Raw genomic sequence first — 27,202 nt, 5'->3', positions numbered from 1 at the left:
TTTCATCACATACATCCACGAAGAAACTAAAACTTAACGCAAAAATGGAAGAAGCAGTAGATAACAAAAGGAACATTTCACTGAGGGGCAAGATACCTGACCAAGTGCTCAAATGATGCATTTTAACTTTAATAGTAGTCAGTCCATCCAAACATTCTAGATCAAGCCTTTATGAGAGGTTAATACAGTAAATAAAAGTAAATTTAAGATTTTTACCTTTTTTATTAGTTATTTTGTCCTTATCCTTTTGTGGCCCTAAGCTCTTAATGACTTAAAATACTTAAAAATTTGATTTAAAAAAAAATTTCTCAGACTGTGCATCATTTCACAATTTTTAGTTCCACTAAACCTTTTGAAAAAACACATAATGGCAAAGTAAAATACAACAGTTCTGGTAAGTCTCATATTTTACAGAAGCTTGAATCATCTGAGATCCAGAATCACAGAAAGGTTGAACTTCAGGCTGTTTGACATGTGTTGTGAGCTTATAAACTTTATTTTAAAGGCAGAGTTAATTCACAAGTCTGTCATGTTGGGAAGGTAATAGCAATTAAGGAATATTTATATATGTAACTAAGGTTAATAATGACCAACTAAGGCAGTCTGAGTAAGTGCTTTTTGAGCATTTTCCACTCACATCCTTAAACATTTGTAGTGGGGATTTGACCTCCTTGTATACTTCACACAGATTTCTGGATAAGAAATAAATGTTTGTATGTATTTGACAGTTTTCTAGGATCTTTGAACGAAGTGGAGTCCAGACAATCTCAGAACACAGCTTGAGAAAACCACACCTCAAAAATAAAAATACATTGAATACTGATGAAAATTCTCCCTATTAGTAATGCCACTATAGCAAAACAGTTGTAAAGACTTAGGTAAAATTGGGAACTTAGAGAAGCATGTTGTAAGTAAAAGTAACGACTTAACACACATTATCCAAAATACTCCATCAAAAGAATTTCAAAAGCTTGTTTTAGAGTAATCAAGTTCACTTTTTTGGGGAAAAAAAAAAAGGATTCAAACCTTTGCACAATACGTAGTCAGTAACACAGTAAGGCCACTACACCCCTGTGCCAGTAAGATTAAACTGGGCAGCAATCTATGCCCTGCACTGCTGAGCGTTCTGGTATGTCACAGCATGAAGGAAACTGCCATCCTGAACATCCTCACCTCCCTGTGACTGATGCCAAGATCAAAGTGAAAACACACACATGTGATTTTCACATGGGTCTGGTAAAAGGTAACTTCGAAAGCAAGAAATTCATTAAATTGGGGGCAGGGGAGGAAAAGTTGAATCACTGATTTTTGCTTTCATTTTTCTCCCCCTCAGGCTAGAGCACAAGCACTGTTAAGAATTTAAATAAGCCACTTAATCATAAGGGATCAATCACTTACCACACCATTAGCTGCTATGAAATAGTTAATGTTCCGGAAACCTGAAAAAAAAACCCCAGATCTGTCTGTTGTTGGTGCAGACTTCTTTTATGAAGATTCGTTAGAGGAAAGTTAGGGCAGTACCTTCTATAGAGGTAACTGAACACATGACAATCCATCACTCCAGGACCAGCAAAGCTTCTTTTTGTAGATCCAGGACTAGATGTTCCGACAGAATTCTACTTTAAACGGCTCTACAAAGTTTTCCTCTGATCAGGCATCCTTCCTGCTATGGCATCCTACTGATTTTGCAATGTAAGTTCAAATCTTTCATGGTGCTAGAACCATAATTTCCATTTCAGCAATAATCTAAGCAAGCAGAAGTCTGTTACAAATATTTAACCCTTCATGCTACCACTCTACTGGTACCAACACAGAAGTAAAGTACCCTTCTACAATCCAAACATGGTTTTGGAGTCTGGTCTGACTTCCTATTCTTTAGCTATAGGAAAAGGATGGGGAACAACATATTCTTAGTGCTACCTACTGTACACAATTGTCTAATGGATCAGCAGAGGTAAAGAACAGGCAGCTCAAAGCAGCCAGTAACAGGGAGCTGCATTTTGATAATCCAGTTGCTTATAGTCAATGCAGAAAATTGGGCACTACTGTGGGAGGCCGCACATGCTGTAGTAGTGCTCCCGCCCCTGGCTCTGCAAAGACTTACGGTGCTGCTAAAAGGACCAACTAGAAGAGAAACACTTGCTCTGAGTAGGATTAGTTGGCCCTAGAAAGCACCAGTCCTCTCACCTGTACTCCCTCTTCAGTAGCCCCAGCAGGACTAATGTCTGTTTTTCTCCTTCTGGTTTTGTTGTTGCAGACAAAATACTTCCAAAGCCACACTAACTTTTTTTTTTTTAAAAAGCCTTTGCATTTAGTGGCACTGATCTTCCAGCATCTGGTGTCACATGCTTATATACAGGGTCTATGCTCCAATGCATCAGTAGAGACAACACCCTTTGGAATATGCTTCCAAGAAAAATCCTTCCCTCAGTACTTCAGGTACCCGATTCCCCAGTGTAATTTGAGGTCTAAAGCAGCATCCTCCCCTGCTCCAAGTACCTAAAAATAAGCTTCTTCAGTAGACTACAGAGATCTACTTGGTAAAGGTTTTAAAAATTAAGAATTCCTCCCAAGGTCCAACCAGAGCCACTTACTTGGCAGGATAGGCTGAAATCTCATTTTACCATTCCAGTTTAGTCTGTAACAAAAGGCAGCAGAGCCTGGCCCAAGTATTCAATCAGGTTTTAACATCTTACTCTGAACTGCAGATTATTGTCTCTAAGCTATAGGGTTCTAAGCTATAGGGTTCTGTGTGTTACGAATTTTGTTCTGTGCCTTAACATCTGTGAAGTCTCCAGGTTCTTTCAGGTGTAATACAACCCTTGGGGCAAAGAAAATAAAGAGGCATAACTCGTTAAGCAGCTGAGTTACTTTCAACTCACTATACAACTCTTCTGTGCTAAGTGTGGGAGTTTTAAGCCTTCTTATGACTCTTGTGGACAGGAACACAAAGCAATGGCCTGCCAAACTGTGAAAAGGGCACCACTTACACCAGAAGTACTGAAAACAGCTGAACCAAACAAATCAGGAGATACCAGTAAAATGAACTTTATTTTAAAGCTCATTAAAAAGCTTCACAATAACACTAACAGAATTAGCATTTCCTTCATTTTATGTACCCCACATGAAAAATGTATTGTTTAGCAAGAGATGAAACGTAAGCGTTTCTGCATGCTACTAACACATTTCACCATCTTATAACCCGGTAAGTGCTTCGGACTGTAATAATCAAAAGCCTTAGAACAGAAGGATTTCTTCTGGAAAGTCCTTATGAACGGGACAGACACTGGCTTTTTATTGACATACCCAATTAGATGTCCAGATGAAAGAAAACTACCTTGGCATCTACAAATGCCTACGAAGGTTTCGATTACAACCTTTTGAAGGAGCAGTATATTTCAGAGCAAGGGCTTCTTTTCATCTTTAGTGATGCAAATGGTTAAATACTGCACAGAAGCTTAGTATGAACTCACAATTCCACAGGAATCTGAAAGTTACCAAGGCAATTTTCCTTTTAGGATAGTCATGACCAACACTATTACTATTCTTCCTCCCATAACACAACATATCCCAGACAAGTCTTAAGAAAAAAATATAAATAGTTCCCAAAACAATGCATTCCCACCCCCCCAATCACATACGACAGCAAAAATATCTTCTGTCATGGGATGAAATAACTTACTGCAAGTGCAGTGGTTTAGTCCAAGTCCATGCTAATGGTGTTTTGATCACTTGGATGACATTCGCCATTTTGTTGAGGCATTTCAGAATTTTTGTCATCTTCTCCCATGTCTTCAGTTTTGTAATCACTCTGTTCATTCAATGGATTTTCTTCCTTAGGAGAGTCAACTTTTGGTTTTGGTTGTGTCACAACAGGCTCACAGACATTGTTTAACTCCTAAAAGAAAGGGAAAAGATGGGGTCAGAATATATATTAAGGACCCACCAGCTTCACTAGCATGAAGAGTCCTGTGCCCAAAAGACTGTTTGAAACTTGCTTCTGTATTTGTTTCCCTGGGTCCAAACTGACAAGTACCTGACTGTACTCTGAAATAAATTAACAGGTCTACTTTCTGAAGCTGTGGGCAAATTTCTTCAACTCAACTTTTTGGATTTCACATGGGGTTTTTTTTCAAGACTATTTTGTGCCCACCAGTAACACTGAAAAACAACCCAAGTTTTTAAGATGACTGAAAGACATAAAATGTCAATAAGCTCCACAGAATTGTATACAGTTAGTACAGTTGTTCTGCTTTCTACTGAACCTCCTTCTGTCCATACTTTCTAACTACCCTTTAAGAACATGGAATCAGTGAGATGAAACTGGGGGAGAGGGAAGTGGACATATCAGTCTAGCTTTAGCATCAGCCTCTAAAATTAGTTTCTTATGGTACTTACCTGTAGCTTTGCCTTAATTTCACTGGAATGCACAGCTGGATCCTGATCTAAGCTCTTCTTAGCCTGTGCACTCACAGCATTATTCATCCACTCTACCACTTCACTAACACACTTCTCTACTTTCATCATTTCCATTTCATCGATATGGATGTATTTCTCATCCTGCCCAAATACAAGCGTTTTGTATTAGTTAATAATGCCAAGTTTACTGTCATCAAGTTACACCAATAAGGCTATCCCAATTATTTACCATTTATAATCTTTACTGATTTTTAAAATAAACAGAAGTTGGCAACAAGTCAGATCTGTTACAGCAAGAGACAACAAGAAATACAGGCATCAAAATAAAGCTTCCTTTGCCCAACAATCAAGAGACCTAGTTCACAGAGGGAATAGATGCTTCACAAGCAGGTCACACAATAACATAACATTCTTAACAGGGCTGATAAAAAAAAGCCATCCCCTCCCTCCTGGAGGGTCTTACATGGGCCCAAGGTAGTTTAGACAGTGCGATTCTGCTGTACACAGACAAGGAAAGAATCAGTTGTTCAACTTTAGGAGCATTCCCTACAATGACATAGTTACACAATTAACTGATCTCAGGAGAAGGACCTACCCAGCAACACAACCTATGCTTTTAGTGAAGAATTCTAAATATGGATTCAAGTCTTCAATGTACTATTTTCAATAATGTAAGTTATTTCAAGTGTGTGTAATACTACTGAAGGACTTCAGTGAATAATGACTATTTCGCAATCTATATAGCTGTGAGGACAGAATTGTTTCTGATGCAAGTCTCAATCTCAAACTGAATTAGCTTGAGAGTTGTGAGCTGCCCTACTAAAACTCATTAAGTTGTAACCAAAGGAGTAAATTTTCAAAAGGCAGGAATGCTTATCAAAAAAGTGATCTCCAAATATCAATGGCAAAAAACCAAAACCCAAACACCCACATATAATAAAAAACCTAGATGTTTTAGTTTATCCTGACTAGCTTTTACACTAATGCTTCTCACCATGGCACAATTCTTGTTCCCAAAAGAACTGGAAGAGCACACTTCTAAAAGTGTCAGATTAGCTTCTAAAAGGTCAAGAATCAGACCACAGTCTAAACCTCATTTATAAGAATGTCCTTTTTTGGCCTGAAAACATCCAGAAGTATCAAGCAACTGAATATATGACACACTGAGGCGCTTTTATTTTTTTTTTTTGGGTACTGGGAAACATTTGTGGTGTTAAATTTGTGACCTACATAACAGTAGATTGCAGCTCATCTGAAAGTGAATTTGAAGCCTCTGCCACCTGGTGAGCCTCAGTAAAACACTATGTGGTAAAAGAAAGGTACTTTCAGGCCACTTACTTTATTCCTGAATTCCCCAGCTATTGTAGCATAGTACTGGAGCCTGTGTCCCAGTTCTTCTAACAGCTTTGGTCGTTCTTCTGCTTCTTGATAGCGCATTTCAATTGGGGTACCTAATTTCTAGAAAAAGCAATTCCTATGTGTTATGTGATTCATTAACATTGTTTTGTGTGATATTTTGGAAACTTTGGAATTTGGGCACACTAACAGACCTACCTTTAAATCCTCTAATTTGTCTACGTACACCTGCTTAGCTTCATCCTCACCTTCTTCATACAGCCAGCCTTCTGTCTCTGTTAGGAGTGCAGAGAATCCCTGCAGATCCTATAGATCAATGGAATTTAACATGTCAAACATCAAAATACGTACCAATTGACCATCTGTGTCTTGCTGTAACAGGACACTGGTAAATATAAACATTAATTCTTGGCCTCCTACACAAAAACTACATTTCTACTGCAGCTTTTGCTCAATTAAGCCAATTAAACCACACCAGCTTCTGATCTGGGAAACACACACATCTACAACATAGGGAGCATTTATAGCCTTTTGTCCTTGATTAGGCCAATGCTTGGGGTGCAGCTTTAATTCACGTTTTTGCTTACACATACAGCAACACAGCTTCCCCTTCCAGTCACCAACTTCATTTGGGAACAAAACTTTAATCCATTTGTGACAAAATTTATTTTCAGGGATAGGTACTATTTGCTAAGCCTGAACCTAATTCTGGATTAGTCCCAGCCATCATTCAAATGAGTTACAGTTTTCAGCTGCTTCCAGGGTGTATGAGAAAGCTTGACCCAGGAATACAGAATAGATATTTGGCATCAGTATTTTCAGAGAAGCTCCTGAAACCATAACCTACCTTTTCAGAAACAAACTTTTCATATGGTCCAGACAACTTGTCCCTGAACTCATACACATATTCCTCCACTGCATTCTTTGCATCATTTCTTTCTTTTTCCAGTTTGTCTTGCATAATCATCTTACCCTGTATAATCACAGAAAATAGTTTAATTAAAAAAATACCCATGTTCAAACAGCATTCTACAAAGCACAGCTCCTTTAAACCACAGTAAACTTCCAGAGGCCTCAGCTCACTTAACTGCTGAAATTCTCATTGCTATGCAGTGGACTCACCTAAGAAGTGGGATGCACTTCTCTAGATTACAACAGCTTGAACCAATCTGTGATGTCATTCTGTGGATCAGTGCTCTGATACTACCACTATAAACAACACTTAAATCTTTCTGATTAAGATTTCTCAGTTATGTGTTAAAGTTGGACTGTTTATTAGCTCACTGTAAATTGAGTCCATGCTCCAGGGTTACAGTAAAAGATCAGAGGTTGCCTTAAAAAGCAGATGAATGGTTAATAACTGCAATGAAGAAAGCAGTCTAAACCACACTCTAACTCACCTCTGTTTCAATATACATATTGAGGAGATCTTTTCCTAACTGCCAAACCAAGTTAGCCTCAATAGGTAGTTCCACATTCTTCACTTTTATCTTGGGTTTTTTAGCTTCTGGGGGCTGATCACCTTTCTTCTCATTTGTCTGAGTTGGAGAGAAAAAAAATAAGATAATTTTCCTGACTTCTGATGAAGTAGCACTATGATGAAAGAAACATTCACAGGAAGAACATGCAGAGATTTTCTGTGTTCAGAATCTTCAAAATATACTTGTAAAGCACTTGCCCTTTGGGGATTCCACCTCCTACCCTAGTCTGCTTACAGTCTATTTCACAGACAGCAAGCACTGAGCTACAGGAAGGACATTTCTCAGATATATGGTGTATTTGCAGGTTTTCCAGAAGTGCGCATCTGTAGCTTAGCACTTCACTGGCAATGCTGACAGTGGCAAGATTTTAACCCAAAACATTTTTCATCTTATACAGATGAAAGAGTAAACTATTAGCAGTATCATGCAGGCCTATGTTTTCCACATAGATTATGTCCTCTGAGGTTTATGAATTCCTGATCCCAACTTCTCTCAGCAGGCCTAATAACAGCTGTTAGAGGCTTAGGCTTAAACAAATTGAAATGTCTGCAACCCAAAAAAAATTAGCTGCACAACACTGCATAAAAGACAGGGAAGTGGGAGAGCAGGACAAATTCTTGCAGGAATTTTTGCAAACTCTGTACAAAAAAAAATCATCCAGATATATACATTATTTTTCACAACAGGCAAGGTATAAAAAAGAAGAAGGTTCCAAGCACCAAGTCCCTTACTTTTCCCTGGAATATGTTACCATTTTAGAAGTCCCCATTATACAGCATAACATTTTCAACAGAGTTAAAGGGTCACTCACTTTGACATCTGGGTTTTTGTTTTCTTCAGAGGGAGGTTCTGATGAAGGGGGAGACTGTGACGTTTGCTGACCATCAGTTTGTACCTGGGACTGTGTTCCAGCCTCACTGTTCTCTTGCTGGATATTTTTCTGAAATGAAAGCCCAGGCACAAAGGATGTAGAAGGCATGTGCACTTGTATTAAATAAAAATTATAGGGCACTTCACTTCTGATGCACATACTGTACAAAGTGCCCTACAAAGCATTCTGTGCACACGCAGAAACACACATGCTTTAACTAACGGAGATAACAGACGAGGTGCAAGTTCAGAAGGACTTAGTGAAAATGCTCTACCAGTGCCAGGCTTGCAGCATAATACTCGTGTGCGTGTGTGCGCATGCTACCACTTTCTCTTACAAAAAAGTGGCTCTTAATTTATTGAGTCATAGCTTTTAAGTTTTTTTCCCCCCTCAGAAAACTATTAAAACATCAAGTACACCGTAACAATGCTGCATTACTCGCCGGTGTTCCCCTCCACTTCAATGCTGTAGAAAACAATCCGGCTTTCCCTTCCACAAAGTTTCAAAACTTTACTAACATGAAGGATTACACACAAATCCTTTTAACACAGAGGGTGTGGATGACTAATAATCCAAACCAAGTTTTCCTATTTGGAACACCCTGATAACAATGGCAGCTACAAGCAACCCAACCCTCAAGCAACCCACCTGCTGCTATTTGGCACTTTGCCCAAAAATTGATTTTGAAGTCCACGCACTTTGAAGAGAGCACTAATTTTGTCCACACACTTTGAGGATAGCACTAATTTTCTCCTGTTCTTACAAAGATATTATATTTCTTGGCAGCTATGCACATCTCAAAATTAACCTCATTTTGCTTCCTTAGAAGGCAGCATTTTTCTTCCAGAGTATGTAACGAACAGCAGAACACGCTGTTAGGACATTCACACACAAGAAATGTCAACTTACATCACTTGAGTTTTCAACAGGCTTCTGGTCCTGAGATTCCACTTCAGTCTCAATACCAACATCTTCACTCTCTTCACTTTTAACTGGTTCTACCATGGATGCAGTGGACACACTGAAAATACCATGAGTATTGACACGGACTTTCACTTTGACTTTAGACTTCTCTCCATCTTTCTGGGCTGCCACATTCTGGATAACATACCTACCTAAAGACAAAAGAATCAACACTCACACAGCAGAATTAAATAGGTAATATTACAGAGCCAGGAAAATGCCCTCCTCTTTCACAGAGGACACATTTTTCTAAACAGTTGATAAAGCCTCTGTGCTAATCTCACGGTCCCCAAAATTAGAAGAAAACTACAAAAAACAAAAACTATACTGCTTTTCAGCCAACTTTACCTTACAAATCAAAAGGGAGAACATCTGTTTTCACTGTCTAGGGTAGGTTCTCTTACCACTAGTAATATAGAATAAATACAAAAAGTAAAAGCTCACTCGCCTTTACTTGTACTATCTGTGATGCTATAGTAGGATGGAAAAAAACTACAGAAAGATTTAGTCTAATGCCAATGTTAAGTGGTATGTCTTTTTTAATACAAGTTACTGCCCAACACAAACATTATTTCTAGAAGTGTTCTTTTCAGCTTCTAACATCCATGTAAGTCTGACATAACCTTTTACTCCAGGGCAGAATGCAATTGTTTTGTAACTCCTGTAATACTTCCAACAAGCATTGTGAAACTAAGAAACAGAGAACTAGTTTAAGAGTATATGAAGAATCTGATCTCCTTGACATTAAGAGCATTTTTCCTGCCTGCTACATGGTTATATGTGCATCACCAAAACAGTGATCTGGAGATTACAATGCTTGTATAGCTGCAAAGTACAAGTTCACCGATTTCATCATACACTGAATATACGCATGATCGCGCACACACCATTCCTTCATCAAACCTTCATCACCAACCACACGCAAACAAGCTTTTACCTGCTTACTTTACAGGCTAAAGAATGTAATCCCTGCTCTGTTGTAAATCCTATAATACTGGAGTTGTGACCTGTCCTCCCTTTTGGTAGTCTCATCAGAGCTACTGACTCACCCATTAGGACTGCTAACAATTCCATTCTGAGCAAAGGGTTAATCAGCAAGCCAGCTGAAACCAGTCTGATTTTCAGTTCTGTTCTCATCAGTTTGCAGAACAGCTGTTAAATATCTTCTTATTTGTTAAAGCCATATAAATTGAACACTCTCAAATCCCACTACCACTCTTTATCATAAGAGTTAACATGAAAGGAAGTGCTGTTTCTGTAACCACAAAATACTGTGCTGGTTTCTAAGACAATGACATTTGAACTTTGTGACTCTCAGTGAAACAACCACATAATTTGATTTGAAGTAGAGAAAGTAACTGATGTTTTATGTTAGGATAACAGTTTTGGGTAACTTTGTAGTGCATTAGGTATTAGCTAAATATTGGTAAATCAGATGGAGATGTTGTTGCCCTATATATTTGCCCACCCATTTTAAGAATATTTATAACACCTATCTTTACCACTACAATTCTGGTGATACTCTATTTTAAGTGCATTGTTAACCAACAGGACAGCTGTATTGTCAAATACTTAACCAAGATTTGTCATTTCTTCTACCACTCTGAAAAAAAGAGTTGAGCTTTCTAACAAAACCAAGCAATTACTTGACAACTAGTAATAGCTTTATCTTAATTTTACATGCAAAGATACAACATTTAGTTGCATGCTTAGAACTCCAGAGCAATTATTGAATTGGCCTGTCTTTACAGTCACAATCTTTTTCTACTTAACCACATTGTAAACTCTTTGTAAGTGTCAACACTGTCATTGTTGTAATTTGTCAAAAAGGATGAAAGAGCTGCTTATAAAGGTTACCTAAGACAATTCTAATCAATATTGCAGTCTTGTAGCTGCCGCTATTTCAGGCTGCCTTGATTAAAACTTATTCAGCATTATGTCAAACCCAGAAAGTATAGGAAAAAAACAACAACTAGTTACTCAAGATGTGTTCAGGTATTTTATACGCAGGAGATATTTTTCAAGTATTCCTAGTTTGCTTTAGCAAAAAGCAGAAAAGAAAATTAAAAAAGTTAAAAAGTTATCTTTTGCAGTGATAGCACCATTCTAGCCCTGGGCATTCAGCTATACTTTCACCTCATTTCTTCATTGGACTGAAGCAACTTTAGCAGCTAGAAAAATAAAAAATCCAAATTCAGTTACCTATGGAATGGGAGAATTGAGTCCTCCAGACACAAAAAACTAAATATGTCACATAACCATACTGTAACACAACAATTACAGAACTGATTTAAGACCAAACAATGTGAGACAACACCGTTTCCAGGACAGTTACTTACCAATTTTTGACTCAGGATATGGGACTCCATGAGGATCAGAATAAAAAGCTTCTAACTCAAATGGACCTTTCCTATAGAACGTAAGAACCTTGGAGAAAGGTGCTGCGTGATTTCTGCTGAACACCTCATGAACCCTATAATTAAGAGAAAAATATCACTTTCAGTAGATTATTTGAACTGAAGGCTTTGATCTAGGGTCAGAACTCTTCAGAGAAACATCACCATGTTGACGCATTTACCCTTCTGAACAACTCCAAGAAAGATACTTCACTACTGTACTGTAATGAAAAAAAATTAACTGTTGTGTACTGTAATCAGAAATTCTCCTATTCCACTAATTTTGAGTCTCAAAAGCAAAGTTTAGATGTAGGTGGCAATTCAGCAGCAGACCTCCAAATTCGGTTTTCTGCAAAGACATTATTCTGAGCTTGGAATAGCATAATTCAAATCGTAATTTGCACCCTTCCTCAGTTAGTCTCAAAAGGCTAATCATAGCCCTATTAATTCCTTACTCATTTACTTTCTGTGGTTCAGTTGAGAACCCTGACACCAGATTATTATTCATTCCTTGATATGACAGAAAGACAACCAGCTTTATGTTCTTCCTTTAGGGTCTGTCCGCTATTATGCCAGTCTGATTCTAATTTCCAAATAAGTTGTGTCGCCTAACTATGGAAAGATCTCATCTAATAACCTAAATGTGAGAAAATAAGAGCTTCACCTAGAATGCAAACCCACAAGTTTCTCTCAGAGGCACATGACAGAACAATTAGGTTCTGCATCTCCACAGAAGACAGACAAAAAAGAAAAGACTGAATTACAAAGAATATGAGAAAGGTATGAACAGGTTCCTGTAGAACTCTAAACTTCCCAAAAGTTAAACTCAGATACATCCTAGACAGCAACTGAATTTCCCACAGGCATGGCATCATTAATAGCAGAGACGTCAGAGTCTTAAGACACCACAATTGCAAGAAATTTCTCTTACAAAACTCTTTAAGAGTTAAATCCTTGCTTCTGGTTTAAACCAGACAAATAGCATCCATATAAGCTCACAGTATTTACATAGTGCATAATGTTCCTACTGAAACAAGAATCCAGAGAGGTGTTAGGAACACCTTGAGTAAAAAAGCCAGAAAGGAAAGTAGGATCAGGATCCAGTAGTTGTTCTAGTTAATTTTTGTATTCTCAAATCTGGCAACCAGGTAAAAGCAATGCAAGACAAGATACTGGTTGGTAGCTCATTCAATCAAAATTTATTTAATCTTTATTTTTTAACATATGAGGAGTTACGGTTAAAATTTCAACGTATGCCTTTACACAGATCTCCACTGTCAACCACAACTCTGGTACAGGGCCTATGGGTTTTCTGCATCAGAATGCCAAGATCCTAGTTTAAATGCAACCAAGAACATTATCCTTGAATTACGAAGGCCAAAAGCTTCACGGAACTGTAGTTTGAGCTACCTACCCTTCGGTGTCCTCTGCTTCTGTGTTCCACAACAGAGATATTGGGAATGGTGTAGCATCTGTCACAGAGAATTCTCTCACTTTAAAAGCTGGAGAAAGAATTGCACACTAAACAAAAAACAGGCATGCGTTAAAGTTGGTTAACTGCTCTGCTCCACCTGCCCAAGACAGCTAAACATCTTTAAACAAGAAAAATTAAAGTCAGCACAGTTCTCTAAAACAGAGCTAGGCAAATTGCTTGATTTCAATGGAGCATAGTAAGAAAACAGAAATCTCATACAGAAGTCGTTTTTACCCTTTGGGTTAGCGGGACTTCTGGCCTTATTCTTAGAGTAGCTTATGAAAAAACTGTAACAGTCTAAACAAATACCAGGACTATAAAGAATAGAAGTACTGCATTACTCAGTCCTAAAAGAAGTGGTGTTTATCTTGCAGGTCTTGCTTCTTTCCCTGGAGACAAATGATTGCTAGTGATGGAAAGCAATTAGTGAGATGGGGTAAAGAAACAAAGAGAGGGTGAAATAAGAGAATAAGTAAAGGAGAAAAGGAAGATAGAAGAATGAGTGGTTTGCTTGTAAAATAAAGTTCACTAGTTGGAAACTGTAAAAATGGGGGAGAGACAGAATAAAGTCTGTTTCACATTGATGGAAAGCTGGATACCACAAAATGCAAACTTGCAATGTTTTGGGCTCTCCATAGATATTTATCATACACTTTGTTCATATACGTCTCTTCCCTCAGCTTGACAGCAACTTAAATTTTTCTTATTAAAGATCCCTGTAGCCTGCTCTTTTGAAGAGTGGACTGCTTACAGAATACACTCAACATCAACACTTCCAGTGAAGTACTGCACCACAGAGTACTCTGGACTTTTTAAAACAGCACAGTCCCATAAAAAGACCCAATGAACTTGTACGTTCCCTTGTATGCTTTAAAATGGACCACTTCTGCCATTTCTCATAACTGCTTCATTAATTCTCAAGAAAAGTGCTCTCATGAAATGTTTTAAGTTTATTAAGTGTTGCCAGTACTATACCTGCAGAGCACAGCCCCTAGCTATGGCTTCATCTGCATTCAGTGTTGTACTGACATCTTTGCCAAAGAATTTAGCAATCCTCTCTTTGACAGCAGGAATGCGGGTTGCTCCTCCCACAATCTCTACAGCAGTTACATCTTCCACTTTCAGTTGTGTTTGTTCCATTAATGAAAGCAGAGGCACCTCTATCCTTTGCAGCAAGTCAGCACACAATTCTTCAAACTGTGACCTAAGAAAAGAAATGGAATTAACCAAAGAATGCCTGTCCCACCACTAAGATTTCCTGGTATTCTTGTTTGCAAACTGATGCTGACCAGGTCTGTTAACTACACTGCAAAGAGACTTAAAGCTAAACCCCTGCGAGTAGGCTGAAGTGACAACCATAGACAAAGCAGTACATGAACAGCTGCTTACAGATTTTCCTATGCTGCTATCAATGTAATTAAATAAGATATAAGTATTGTTTGGGCAGGCAACATGTATTTGCCTCTCGGCAGAGGTTACAGGTAAAAATACAGAAAACACTGATACTTCCTTTACAGTGAAAAACTGTTGTCTAAATATTGGAGGGAAGGAAAAAATCCCTACCCACCACTCTCTTGGCAGTAGTTACAGGACTAAGTGACTACAAATTAAGTTGTGCCTGTGAACATGTGCAAGAGACAGACACACACAGACTTCATTTACACTCAGGCCATAATCAAGTCTTCCCCCATAAGCACCACTTCTGCCCTCCATTTCTCTGCCAACAATCACAGTACAATAAGAACAGAAAAAAGGAACAAAGCTTCAATTATTGCTATCTTAAGAACAGCATGGGATCTAGGTTACCTAAAATACGCAGGAGGCCTAAATATGCAGCCAGCCCCCCTGCATCTGGTTTGCATGCATCAATCCACAGTTTTAAGAATGTGTCATTCTACAAAAATAATCCAAGCTTCTAATGCATGCATTATTACACTGAAACATTGCTCAGGTAGCTGAACATTACATTTCACAGCCTTAGTTATTCTAGCATTACAAAAATGCCACAGCTATTCAGCATTTAATTTTAGCACAGTATGTTTCTTTCAAACATGGAAAGAAACACTTGTTTAAGAAATAGAGCCAGCAAAGCAACTGCCTGTCTCGTACAGAACTCACCTGTTCATTTTTCCAGATACATCAGTATCATTCATGAAACATTCAATATTTAGGGGAATGTCTGTGCTATTTGAACTCATTAGTTTCTTCAGCTTCTCACATTCCTGATACAGACGAAGAAGAGCTCGAACTTTTGCTTTTGGATCCAGTTTGTACTTTGCTTTTATTTCTGCACAAAAGTAATCTACTAGCTTTCCATCAAAGTTTCTTCCACCTAGGAAAGGGTCAAATGCTGTGCCAAGTACCTGGTTCGAAAGAACACAATTATTCAGTCTTACACTCAGTAAAAATCAAACGGAATAGCAGTCTTCCAATATGAGCAAGCCTTTGCTTCAGAAAAGTTGGGAGCAAGTCAGCCTATCTTCCAATGCACAGGCTTAAGTACTTCAACCAACCATATCAGTCAAAAATTGCTCTTCACTTTTACAGTGGAAGACTAAGTAACCAGGCGACAATCCTAAGCAGTCACAATTTTAATCCATACACACATCAATTTACATAAAATAAACTAAATGACAGCAGTGGTATTGTATATCTTATATTGGTGTATTGCAAGGAATTTACAGCCTCTATTTGAAACCATCCTGATGAAATGAAGGACAATGACAAAAATCTTCATCATTTGACTTGTTGCCACTTCCCATGCATGAAGTTATTTCAGAATTTTAAAAGCAAGGCAGGTTTACAGGCTATTTGATTCTAATGTCTCATGAACCCTTTTATTTTCATTTAATCTTACTACCTTTAGTTTACCCTTGTTGAATGCACAGGCTGATACTTGAAATGCAGAATGTCCCATATCAACAAACACAACTATTCGCGGCTTCTCTTCAGGAGCTGGAAGGTCTTGTTTATAAATTCCATAATTCAGAGCCACTGCAAAACAAGTGTCAGATATTATCAATGCAATCTCTAGTGAGTCTCCAATTGCATGCCATCACATCCCTATGAATACTAACCTGTAGGATCAAGAGCAGCAAGACAAATCCAGACATACAGTTATGCAAGGTCCTACCTACACGGAAGCTTTATTCCATTAATATATGTTGTATGACCCAAGAAGTAAAATATCCTTCCTCAGTCATGTATATGCTCTGAGTGTTTAAGCATGCAAAACTAAGAAGCAACAACCCTGTTTGGGGGGTTTCTACTTTGATCTGTTTATTAACAACTCATTTTTTTGCTTTGCATAGTAACCCATAGTAATCAAAACCACAGAGCATCTTTACAACAAAATCCAAACCCAGTTTTGTATTTACAAGGAGTATCTCCCAGGCATGAAGGTTTTGTCCGAGAATGACATAAACAGTCAGCAGAGGCTGCAAAAGGGAATAATCTCAGTCTATACAGAATATCAGGCAGGGACACTTTCTGAAGTGCATCAAAAGTGTAAACCAGAAGCACCGGTGGGGCATGTAAACACAGGTTAATGAAGTCAAAGGACAGAACACAGTTTTGCAGCAGCATTCATTCTGGATGGATAGCAGTGTCAAAGCTAGGCAGGAGGCTGATGCAGTAACTGAAGATAAATGGAACCCTAGAGAGTCTTGGCTACACAGTTATGTAGGAAAGGCTGAGATTTCAGAATGAGATAGAATATGCAAGAACATACACTTACGTATGATGAAAAAATCCCAAGATGAAGATAACTAGACCAATTACCAGGCAAGAGAATTAGAGCATTAGAGAAGGTGGTAAGGAAGGCCAGGAATACATGCTCTGAAGAGCAGTGTTTTAGTTACACTGACATCCTCTTACTTGAGGAGAAAGGGACACCAACTCCCTCTCCCACATCAAAAGCAGTAGTTCCAGACCATCTGGAACAAGGACAGCCAAGTTTCCCACTGGTCAGAGACTTGAGATTTATGGATTCTGGTGTCTAATAAAGTTCCCCTGCAGCTGGTACACTCATTCTCATCTGTGTGAGTTGGGTCTATAAAAACCCAATACCAGCACTCATTAATCCCTCCCACAAGCAGTCATTAAGAAGCAGTAATTAAAAACAGACACTATTTCACAAAATGTATCTGTTATATCCTTGAGATCTAGATTTGATTGAAATTGTGTATTGGTCTGTTCATTCACATAGCATTTGTATTTCTGAGCAGACTGAACACATTACCCTTGTTTCCAAGCTAAAAATAAATTTATGAACAAAACTTGATAAATTGCAGCAGAATTTGCCTTTTGTTTAAAAAACCCAAACAAACAAAAAACCCACCAAATCACCACCAAACTATTTTTCTTTTCTGCCCTACTATACCTCAGGACCCCTTCCCCAAAGACATAATCAAAGATTCTTGCATTTAAAATAGTAGAAGAATTTGGATAGTACTCATTAGCCTTGCAAGGTAAAGAAAAGAAATTTAGAAATGTGATTTGCTACACAGTAAAGAATGCTGATGGTACTACTAAGGGGATGAAAGAGCTATCTGCTTTTCTGGAGACTGCTCACCCCAATGGCAAAGCTTCTAAAGGTCCTGGCTAAAAAGTCCTGAAAAGCTCTCAAGGTTCTTGCATGGCCAAAGACTAGGCATTGTCACAATGCCTTTTTTGGCAAGACATTCAGACCTCTGAACAAGGTGTGAAGAATTACTTCTGCTTCCATACAGAAAGGAATTGGAAAGGTACTGCTTAAGAACTCACACTACCACACATTCTCTGTAGCATTCTTTGTTATATAAACAAGGAATTAAACTAAAGCTAAATGACAGAAACACACACCTATGGCTTTTGCAATGATACGGTCAGATTTGCTCTTCATTAGGTGCAAATACATAGTGTTCAATGTAAAGATCACAATACTGATGATGCAGCTACGTTTACTAGAAATCCTATACATTATCATGTAGATACTAATCTGAAACTCATTCTGAAAAAATATTTTAAGACCACTCCATCAATGCATATTTAAGATTGCTTTGCTCCTTAAAAAAATGAAATAAAATATAAAACTCAAAAGCATGAATCCAGCTGGTGTGCACCAAAAATGCTCACATGGAACATTCTCCCAAAGTAAACTCTTCCTGATTTATCTAACTAGTGTGGGCAGCGGGAGCAGAAAAGTAATTGTCTTCTGGTACAGAATTGTATGTCCCAACCCTTCCCCCAGGAAACAAGTGTAGTTATTACACCACTTAAAAACATGGAACAAATGCTCTCTTACCACATGCAAACAGAAAAATGCAGGAAGACGAGGTAAGAATGCTTGTTTTAAGAGCTCCAAACAGATTAGCAAAGGAGATGGGGGGTGTGTGTGCATGTGTGTGGGGGTGTGTGTGTGATTGATTGTTTTTTAAAGCCTCAATTATATTGACAAAAGCCTTGGAAATTACGAAGTGTTGATGCTTAATCAAGAAACTTCCTTTGAGAGTGCCTAAATCCCACAACTGTGCATCCTAAGGTTTCTTCCACAAAATCTGGACAGTAAACTAAATGGACAAGTAGTCCAGGCACATATGGTGACTCCTAAATAAGTACTCAGGGAGATAACTACCAGTAAAGCTTCATCTCTTCTACCCCTTCAGACAGAAGACATTAAAGACTGTAAAGCAAGAGAAGAGCAACAAGTTTTTAGAATGTTTGTCTCATATCTGATTTTTCAAGTCAGCCTTTTTTTCTTAGAGTAACTAAATGCACTCTCAGCACACCTTTCATTTGCAGAAACTGCTATTTTACCCTACTTACCTGCTGTCATGTCATTCATTAATCTAAGACAATTTAATCCAACAATCTGAGCTGCATCCAGAAGGGACCTCCTTTCAGCATCTGTGAAAAATGATGGAACCTGGAGAAAGCAGGTGAGAATGGGAATTACTTCCAGAAAATGAGACATCACACTGTTTATTTGAAAGTATTCATTTAAAAATTACATCTATTCCTCCTCCGAAGAATACACTTACTAACTTCAAGTCTTTTAACATGCAACTACTGTACTGATATTCAGAGACTTCAAATATTCTGTTAAATCAAGCTGAGACAGAATTGCACAAGCATTGTCTAGTTTATATGAGCACACACTGGCAAGAAACAAATGAGTTACTTGTATACAAATGCTAGGAACCTTAATTACTGCTGCAAAATATGAACCTGGGTATTATGGAGACAAAGACACGGAATAACCCTGATCAGCATTAGTAGATGTATTCCTGTCCAAGAAAGTAAAGGGTGGGGGAACATACAGCAATATTACACATGTGGGAGATACAAAGAAATAAGGGATAACAAATAAAGAGAATCTGTTTTGGCCAAAATTATTTTGGGCAGGAAGTGGCAAGAGATTCTGAAGGAATATGTTGCTGAAAATTTGCTACACATCTCTAGTATTGGCATTGGACAGTGACCTCTGATGTCCTCAGGGACAGAAACTACATCATTAGAAGACACTAACTTTCCAGGTATCAACTGGAGAACAAACTCTTCTAACAACAACAGAACTGAATATTCCTAACTGCAACATGAGACAGACTTGTTCAAAGAGTCATTGAGAACACAGAGGCAGACGTTATTTTATACTCAGGCTTTGTAATGGAATGACTGTTCTTCATCGGAGGTCATTTTCTGTGCAGTCATAAATTGAAAAAAAATTAACTTACTGAGAGGATGAACATGAACAGGACAGAAACTAAGGTTTTCAGCTGCCAGAGGGCAAACTCTGACAAACAAAGGTGTCTTTAATGAGTAATTAGCTTGCTTAGTCATGGAAACAAGCTGCAGCAGAAGAGTATATACACCTGGATCCCAGAAATATTCTGGGTCCAAAAGTTCAGACATCTCCAAGAGAATGAGTTCACAAAGTGGGTCAGGGTCTGGAATATGGAAACTGCCCTGGGATTAAGTCAAAAGCTCTAAAGCTAGTTAGGATTAATCTCTTTGTAAGTGCTTATGCAGTGGTTTTTTTCACTCTACATGAATAGAAACAAAATGCCCTCAATATCTGAAGTTAAAAGACAATGTTCCTGTGCACTACAATTACTTACAGAAATAACACAGTCTGTTACTGGCTTTTTCAGGTTACTCTCTGCAGTCTCCTTTAATTTAGTCAGTAACATAGCTGAAATCTGTTCCACACTGAAGATATGCTCCTCATCCATGTACATGACCTGGATAGAAGAAATAGGTAAAACAATTCCATTATTTCAACTGGAGGAAAAAATTACTTTACATTTAATGTTTTTTTGATACACTGCTGACTAATACTCTATCAGTCATGACATGCTTAATTATTTCATTACAGAACTTCACTTTACAATTTAATTTCCCAGTTGAGTGTCTACAGAAGTAATAATTCCATTTTCACAGACTTAAAACATCAAGAACCTTATCAACTCTACAGATGAAGAAAATGGCTAGGAAGTGATTTAAAAAGTGGCACAAGCCTAAAATGTAACTAAAGCTAGACATCACACAGCATTATGCCAAAAAAGTAAAAATAGCTATCAATTTTCAAACTGCTGCCAATTGCAAAAAAGTCCAGAATTACTTGCTGACTATTTTCCCCTGACATTTTCATGCTTCTGCTCAAATATGTGAAAAGTCTCTGAAAGGAAGAACTGTGCAACAACAGTTCACCTATGCACACAAACCAACTAAAAGCTTAAGATGAAGCTCAGCAAAAAGTTTATTTGCTGCTCCTTTACCAAGAAATTATTCTTGAATCAATATTTTTCTGTGTAATAGAATAAATGGCAATGATGAAGTGAAGGAACATGTTACAATTGATTCTTGAAAACAGCACTTGCCTTTTATTCACATCAGTCCAATCTGGGGAAAAATTAAGCATTTCAGTTTTAATAGAAAAATTGTTCTCTAAACATCCCAGTCTTAAATGCACAGCTGTAAGATAGGGTCTTCATTAGTGAAGCAGCATCACCTGTTATGCCAGCAAGGCTTCATTATCAACATTTTCATATATTTGCATAAATTAAGACAATGTTATTAACTGCACCTATTCTAGGAAAAGCTGACATTTTATCAGCAAACTCCTTGAAATGCAAGCAAGAGTTAAACCTGCAATGTGGTACAAACTGGTTTTGAACACCTGTTGCAAGTAGGTTATACCAGGCAGTCCACTAAAGATAAATATATCTACTTGTTTATAACAATTGTTCTAAAGAGTTCCTACTACTTTATAAGGAAATTGTAACCACGTAATTAGACTGTTGCAATGCATTTCACACAAGAGTGACAGAAAGGTTAATACTTCCAAGTAAAACCGTATGACCTCACAATTATCTTAGCAGTTTTCTGCCAGGATGTTTGAGCTGGATTTGCAATTTGCCAACAGGGAAGCTCACTTTTCAGCAATTACTCTCAAATGAACCTTAATTTGATAGTTAACATCCACTGTTTAAAGATGAAGCTGTCTATTCATACAAGAGTTCTTCTTTAAGAGAAAGGTTAAAGAAAAACTTTAGGGTAATTAAATGAAACCCATATTTTCATGACTAGGTGCTGAAATGTAAACTTTTAAATTCAGCTATAAAACCCAAAAATATACACTGCAAATTTACCTTTACTCCAACTCCACCATTCTTCATAGGAACCAAATCATAGCTCAACTTTTCTTTTTCCCTCTGAACAAAATGATCATTAAATGCACGGCCATGGAATCTCTTGAAGTCAGATACTGTGTTGTGGGCATGAGTAATTTGCTGTAAAGAAATACAGAATATTTAGAAATCCACTCTCAATCAACTGCAATATTCAGTGCTGTTCTCTAGGTTCCCAAGCATCAGTCAAGTTTTAAGACAACTGCTCACTCGTCACATCTGTTTCTGTAACACCTGTAATTACTATTTGGTACTTTATATCAGCTCATCACTACAGAAGATCATATGAGTCAGAGACATAGATACTTACAGACCGTTATATATTAAGTGATTATACATAATGATTATACAAGTATCTCTAAAACCTCAAAGGAATCAAGTGACCAATAGCAGGATCTATAGCGCCTACTACTTTAGTCACTTAATTTAGACAGAATTCAAACAATTAAAGATGGGAGCCAGCTTCACAAGTACTTACAATGCCTGTAAACTGGCACTCCAATCCCAACCACCTCACTTCCAGCTGTTCACTTTAAACCCCATTACATTAAGTGCAAACAACTGTTTTCACAGCTACTAAGTTTCAAGCTGGTAAGTCTCCCCATACATTTCAATACTTACTCCCCCCCCCCCCCCCCAAACTACTTCTAAACCACATCATTTCACCTAGCAGTCACTCAAATTCTTGAACCGAAGAAGGATACAGTGCATAGACAACAGCAAGAAACGAGACACTTTTTTGGTAGCAATGTCAGTTTAAAGCATATGCTAAACTACAGTGCAGGCTCCCTACAGAACCAACTGACCTAGAGAAGTGTTCTTTCTCAGGAATGCAATGCAGAACAGAAATTAAGACTAGACTGGCCTAAAAGAGATACTGCAAGTATCTCAGAGTAGAATGAATCCTATTCGATTGGAGAGAAATTATAGAACTGTGTTGCTCTCTCCAGAATAGACATGCACCAAGTGATTGCATGATGATAACTCAAATGACAAGCATACCGAGGAAGATTTCTAGCATTCACTACCCTCAAAGGAAAGCATCAGTTTCTTATTGCATGCAAAATTTTCCATCGTGGAATTGAAGAATTTGAGCTACATCTTATATTGGAAAACCATGCAACTATGACAGTTCTCCAACACAAAACCTCCCTGACAAAGAGGCAGGCCATACCCATGCTATTAAACTTTCAGAAAGCTCTGTGTGTGGACAGAAAGATGTCAGACCCAAATTCCATATTGGGAATCATCCCTGGTTTATTCTAACGGCCAAACAGCACTTAGCAATTATTAGTAAGAGCACAAGTTAGTACAGGCCAAAAAACATGCCAGGAACTATTCCCGTACTTTAATGCAATAGAGTATTCAGGTTCCTGTGTCCAAGATCACTTCCCAGCATGGTTTATTTGTATAGCCATAACTTCAGAGTACTTGAATGCTACAGAATTGACAGCTGTATTGCTGAAGCAGCAAAAATAATTACCACACAGTGGGCAGAGAAGCACAAACATTCTGGTAGCTTTTACAGCCTAATTTAGAATTAAGCTCAGAGCCTTTTCTAAGAGAACAATCTTAAGATATTTTTAGAGTAATTGTATGCCATTAGGTCTGTAGCATGTTTTAATATCTCCCTGCTTAGTCACAATGAAGAAAGCTGAGAATTATGGTCTGTTAACTAACATACTGCTCTTATCTCCAATGCTACCAGACTTACCTAAAGGAAACAGAAATTCTCTGAAAATTTGCTCCAACAGCAGCTCCTCAAGTGTTAAAGTAAGAGAGCACCTCTCAGTATTATGAGCTGTCTCACAGATTGTTGAAGTCACCAGTCAAAAACTGGGGTGTTTTTGTTTTATGGATTTTTTTGTTTGGCTTTTTTGGTTGTTTTGGGGTTTTGTTTGGTTTTAATATTTAGTTTCAACTGCCAGGACAACCAAGCATTTAAGACTCAATATAGTAAAAACACAAAGGTTAGTCTGAAGGCAACTGAAGTCACAGGTGTTTATCACTGCACATATGTGCTTTTAAATGCAATTTGAGAGACAGAACCTACTTCACTTTCAGCTTACTTCACATTTTCAACAGCATTTACTGGACTAACCTAACAATACTGAAACACACTTGAGAGTACATAGGATTCAGATCACTTGCTGTTTTGAGTAACCACTCGTTTCTGCACACTGATGAATCATACTAGTTTCCAACTCAAAACAGCAGAAGCAGTCAAATAAACAAAAGCAATGCATGCTAGAATTAAATTTAACAAAAACACACAAACATATGTATTTATTTTATTACTCCAAATGTTAACCTGTCACTGAAAGCGTGTGTGTGCTTGGTGACCATGTAACCTATTCATATTTCCCTGGCTGTTAAAAATTAAGAGGAGAGCTATTACAGTGGGGGAAAAAAAGTCCCCTTGAGCGCTCTCTCTGTGGAAACCCACCACAGTCCTTTTACTCCTGGAGCAATCGGCACAGGCCAGCGGAGGCTGCACGCCCGCAGTTATGTAACAACCTCCAATACAACACCTGAGTATTTATTTAAGCATTACATTTAGTTATTCTAAGACCTGTCAGAATTAAGCTCTCCTTTTAAATAGAAAATACTACCTTAACGAAAAAAACATTCAATCTTTCAGAGCATCTCAATAAAAAAAAAAAGACTAAGTACTTGCACCTTCAAAACCACAGACATTTACCTTTCAGTGAAGCCAAAGGTAGTAAGGTACCTAAATACCTTTAAGAATATGAGCCAACACTCTCCCCTTGCATCTAATTTTAAGAAACTACACACAGCATTTAAAATGTTTTCCTTCAGGTGCAAGGAAAATCCTACATACAGCCACCAGGAAAAGAAAACCGATGACCTGATGTTGTCAGAAAAGGAACATGTTCAACTGGAAAATACTACCATTAATGAAAGAGAGAGCAGTAACATTACAGCAAAAACATCCTGCATTTCTCTGAAGGAAGCATGGCAGCGTAGTGCAGCATTTCTAAAATAAAAGGCTTGACAACACAAATGAAGTTGTTTGGTTTTAACTACGGCAACTCTCTTTGCACCCACTGGTACTTGAACAGTTTGCACCGGCCGATTTACTGTTACACACAAATGCCAGGAAACAACCCACCTGGTTTTTAGCCGAGACACCAATAGCTCTGTTTTTGGATCCAAACGAAACCACCGATCTGAAAAGAACAACGGCTAATTAACTCAGCGCTGACAATAAACGCGACTGGGGAGGATCATAGATACATTTTCTACAACCGCAAAAAAAACACCAAAGTCTTGCTGTTGAAGTGTCATTCTTCCAGCTTGCGGTAGAACACTACAGTAAGACTCTAAGCCATCTTCAAGCCTTGGCTCGAATCCAGGACTTTTCACAAGGGTTTACGCAAAGAGTTAAACACGATGATCACCATTAGGAGCTCACATCCAGACTAAATCCTACCCATCTGTGTCTGGGGTGCTCGCAACTCCACAGCTAACTGCTGCTTTGAGCCTGAGGCTTTCCACACCTGGCCTCAGACTAAGGAGCTGCTCTGGGGCAGCAGTAGGAGTGCCGCCGGCCGCAGAGGGACAGCCTGTGCGCCTCAGCCCCGTGTCCCATTTGAACGGGGCTGCCCCGGCGGGGATTCCTCTCGCAGCCGCCGGCTTTCCCAGCCTGCTGCACAACCAGCCGGGAAGCCTCCCCGCCGCGGGCCGGCCTCCACTTCCAAGTCAGCGCCCGCGGGACACGCTCCGGCCCCATCTCGGAGCAGGGAGGGACCCCGGGGCACGCAGCGGAGCGCGGCCCGGCCCTGCGCCTCCGCGCACCCGCCCCGGGCTGCCGTGAGGAGCCGGCGAGTACCGGCGGCCGCGCTGGCCCCGCACCGCGGGCATCCTCCTCCTCCTCCCCGCCTGGAAGCTTCCAGCGCCTTCCAGCGCGGGCCCTCCGCCGGCCACCGACCGGCTCCCGCCTGCCCCCCGCCCGGGAGGGACCCGGCTGCGCGCCCCCCTGCCCCCACCGCTCCTCACTCACGGCGTGCACCGGTCGCTGAACTCGTTGGCGACGGTCTCGATGCCGCCGGCCCGCGCCACGGCGATGTAGCAGCTCTGGAAGCCCAGGTCAAAGCCCACCACGGCCATGGCCCCGCCGCCAGCGGAAGCCCCCGCCCCGCCTTGCCCCGGCTCGCTGCGGCCGCCGGCCCCGGTACCCCGCGCGCGCGGCGGCTCCGTGCGCAGGCGGCAGGGGAGGGGAGGGGAGCGGCGCCGCCGCTTTAAATATGACAATGAGACGAAGTTTCCAGAAACTGCGGCAACCACTCACCGGCTCCACGTGCGGCTTCCGCTTCCGCCTTCGACGGCGTTCTCGAACAATTCCTGCCAATCGGCGGCGCCGGGGCCCGCTGACGCGCGCCGTTCTCATGGCGACCGCGGACGCCGCCGGCCGCGCGAGGGGCGGGGGCGGGGCGGGGAGGCGCCGGCCGGTGTCCGGGCCAGCGGGACAGGGGCGGGGCAGGGGCGGGGCCAGGCGGGTAGGGGCGGGGCCGAGCAGGGAAGGCGGCGGCGGGAGGGGGCGGGAAGCGCGCGCAAGGCGGTGTTTCGCGCCCGCCTGGTGGGGGCCGTTAAACCGCTTTTCCGCGCGGCGGGCACTGAGCCCTGGAGCCGCCTCACGGGCGCGCTGCCCTGGTCCCCTCGCCTTCCGTTCCCAGCGCTTCTGCTCGCCGCTTCCCCTTCGCTCTGGGGCTTGGCGCTCCTGACGGGCGGTGGGGTTTTCCCCCGGCCCGGGGTGGTGCCCGGCAGCGGTCGCTGGGCCGGGCGGCGCGGGCTGCCGGGGAGTAGGGGCCGTGCGGAGAGCTCTGCTGTTGCTCTGTGCTAAAAAAAGTGCTGGGAGGGATGACTGTGTGGGCGCTGAGGCCTCGTTGAAGTGCTGCGAGCGGCGGTACGCGTCGGCGGCGTCTGCTTTGCAGGCGTTGGGGCGGAACGAGCCCGGGTCTGTCCGGGGACGGCGGGGGGAAGGGATCCCGCCATGGCGGCCGGGGGGGAGCGGCCCGGAGGCTGCAGGGCCTGTCAACGCGGAGGGAGACCGTGGCAGGGGCTGTGTGAGCAAACCGCTGGGGCACAGGTGAAGTGCAGCGGTGCTCTGCTGTCCCGAGTCTGTTCCTCAGCTCTGCTCTTCAAGAAACTTGGTATTTTGCTGAGGCTGTATGTATGGGAGAATGGAAGATAAGATTTTTTCATTAAAAAATAATCCAGCCACCAAGCCAGGAAAAATGAAGTTAATTATTACTCTACCCTTAATTGGTTTAGTGGTGGACTTGGTAGTGTTAATGGTTGGACTTGATCTTAAGGGCCTTTTCCAACCTAAATGATTCTGTGATTCTATAAGCAGCTATCTGACAATATCCTCACTCCTCTAATACACTGGGAAACCTCTCTGTAGAGTCAACTATCGCATTGTTACAGGTATCTGCCTGCCATCCTATTGGGATGCTCTTAGGGCTAGCAAAAAGTAACACAACAGCTTAAATAACGTTGCAGATCACTTCCCTGCCTTAAGAGGACTTTTATCTGTGTGTCCAGTGCCA

At 40.3% G+C, this 27,202-nt stretch overlaps 1 protein-coding gene across 2 annotated transcripts; it reads right to left on the bottom strand.

The window, feature by feature from the left end:
• Window positions 1-3,166: 3,166 nt before the first annotated feature.
• Window positions 3,167-25,760, bottom strand: HSPH1 (heat shock protein family H (Hsp110) member 1). 2 transcript variants are annotated; one of them, XM_075727664.1, is made up of 18 exons: window positions 25,654-25,760; window positions 24,763-24,820; window positions 21,591-21,731; window positions 20,058-20,180; window positions 18,766-18,865; window positions 15,821-15,954; window positions 15,079-15,323; window positions 13,936-14,164; window positions 12,901-13,007; window positions 11,430-11,563; window positions 9,037-9,242; window positions 8,068-8,196; window positions 7,176-7,313; window positions 6,623-6,748; window positions 5,974-6,081; window positions 5,758-5,877; window positions 4,399-4,560; window positions 3,167-3,898 (listed from the first exon to the last, which is right to left on the bottom strand). In XM_075727664.1, exons 1-18 carry the CDS (start codon window positions 25,758-25,760, stop codon window positions 3,698-3,700), a joined length of 2,568 nt encoding a protein of 855 aa, XP_075583779.1. In that variant the 3' UTR covers window positions 3,167-3,697. The 2 variants fall into 2 exon arrangements, with proteins under 2 accessions (XP_075583779.1, XP_075583780.1); XM_075727665.1 differs by lacking the exon at window positions 8,068-8,196.
• Between the last annotated feature and the right edge of the window lie 1,442 nt (window positions 25,761-27,202).

The sequence above is a fragment of the Pelecanus crispus genome, chromosome 1, assembly GCF_030463565.1.
Source record: "Pelecanus crispus isolate bPelCri1 chromosome 1, bPelCri1.pri, whole genome shotgun sequence".
In the NCBI taxonomy this organism is placed as follows: Eukaryota; Metazoa; Chordata; class Aves; order Pelecaniformes; family Pelecanidae; genus Pelecanus; species Pelecanus crispus.
This window is presented reverse-complemented; position numbering and strand designations above follow the sequence as displayed.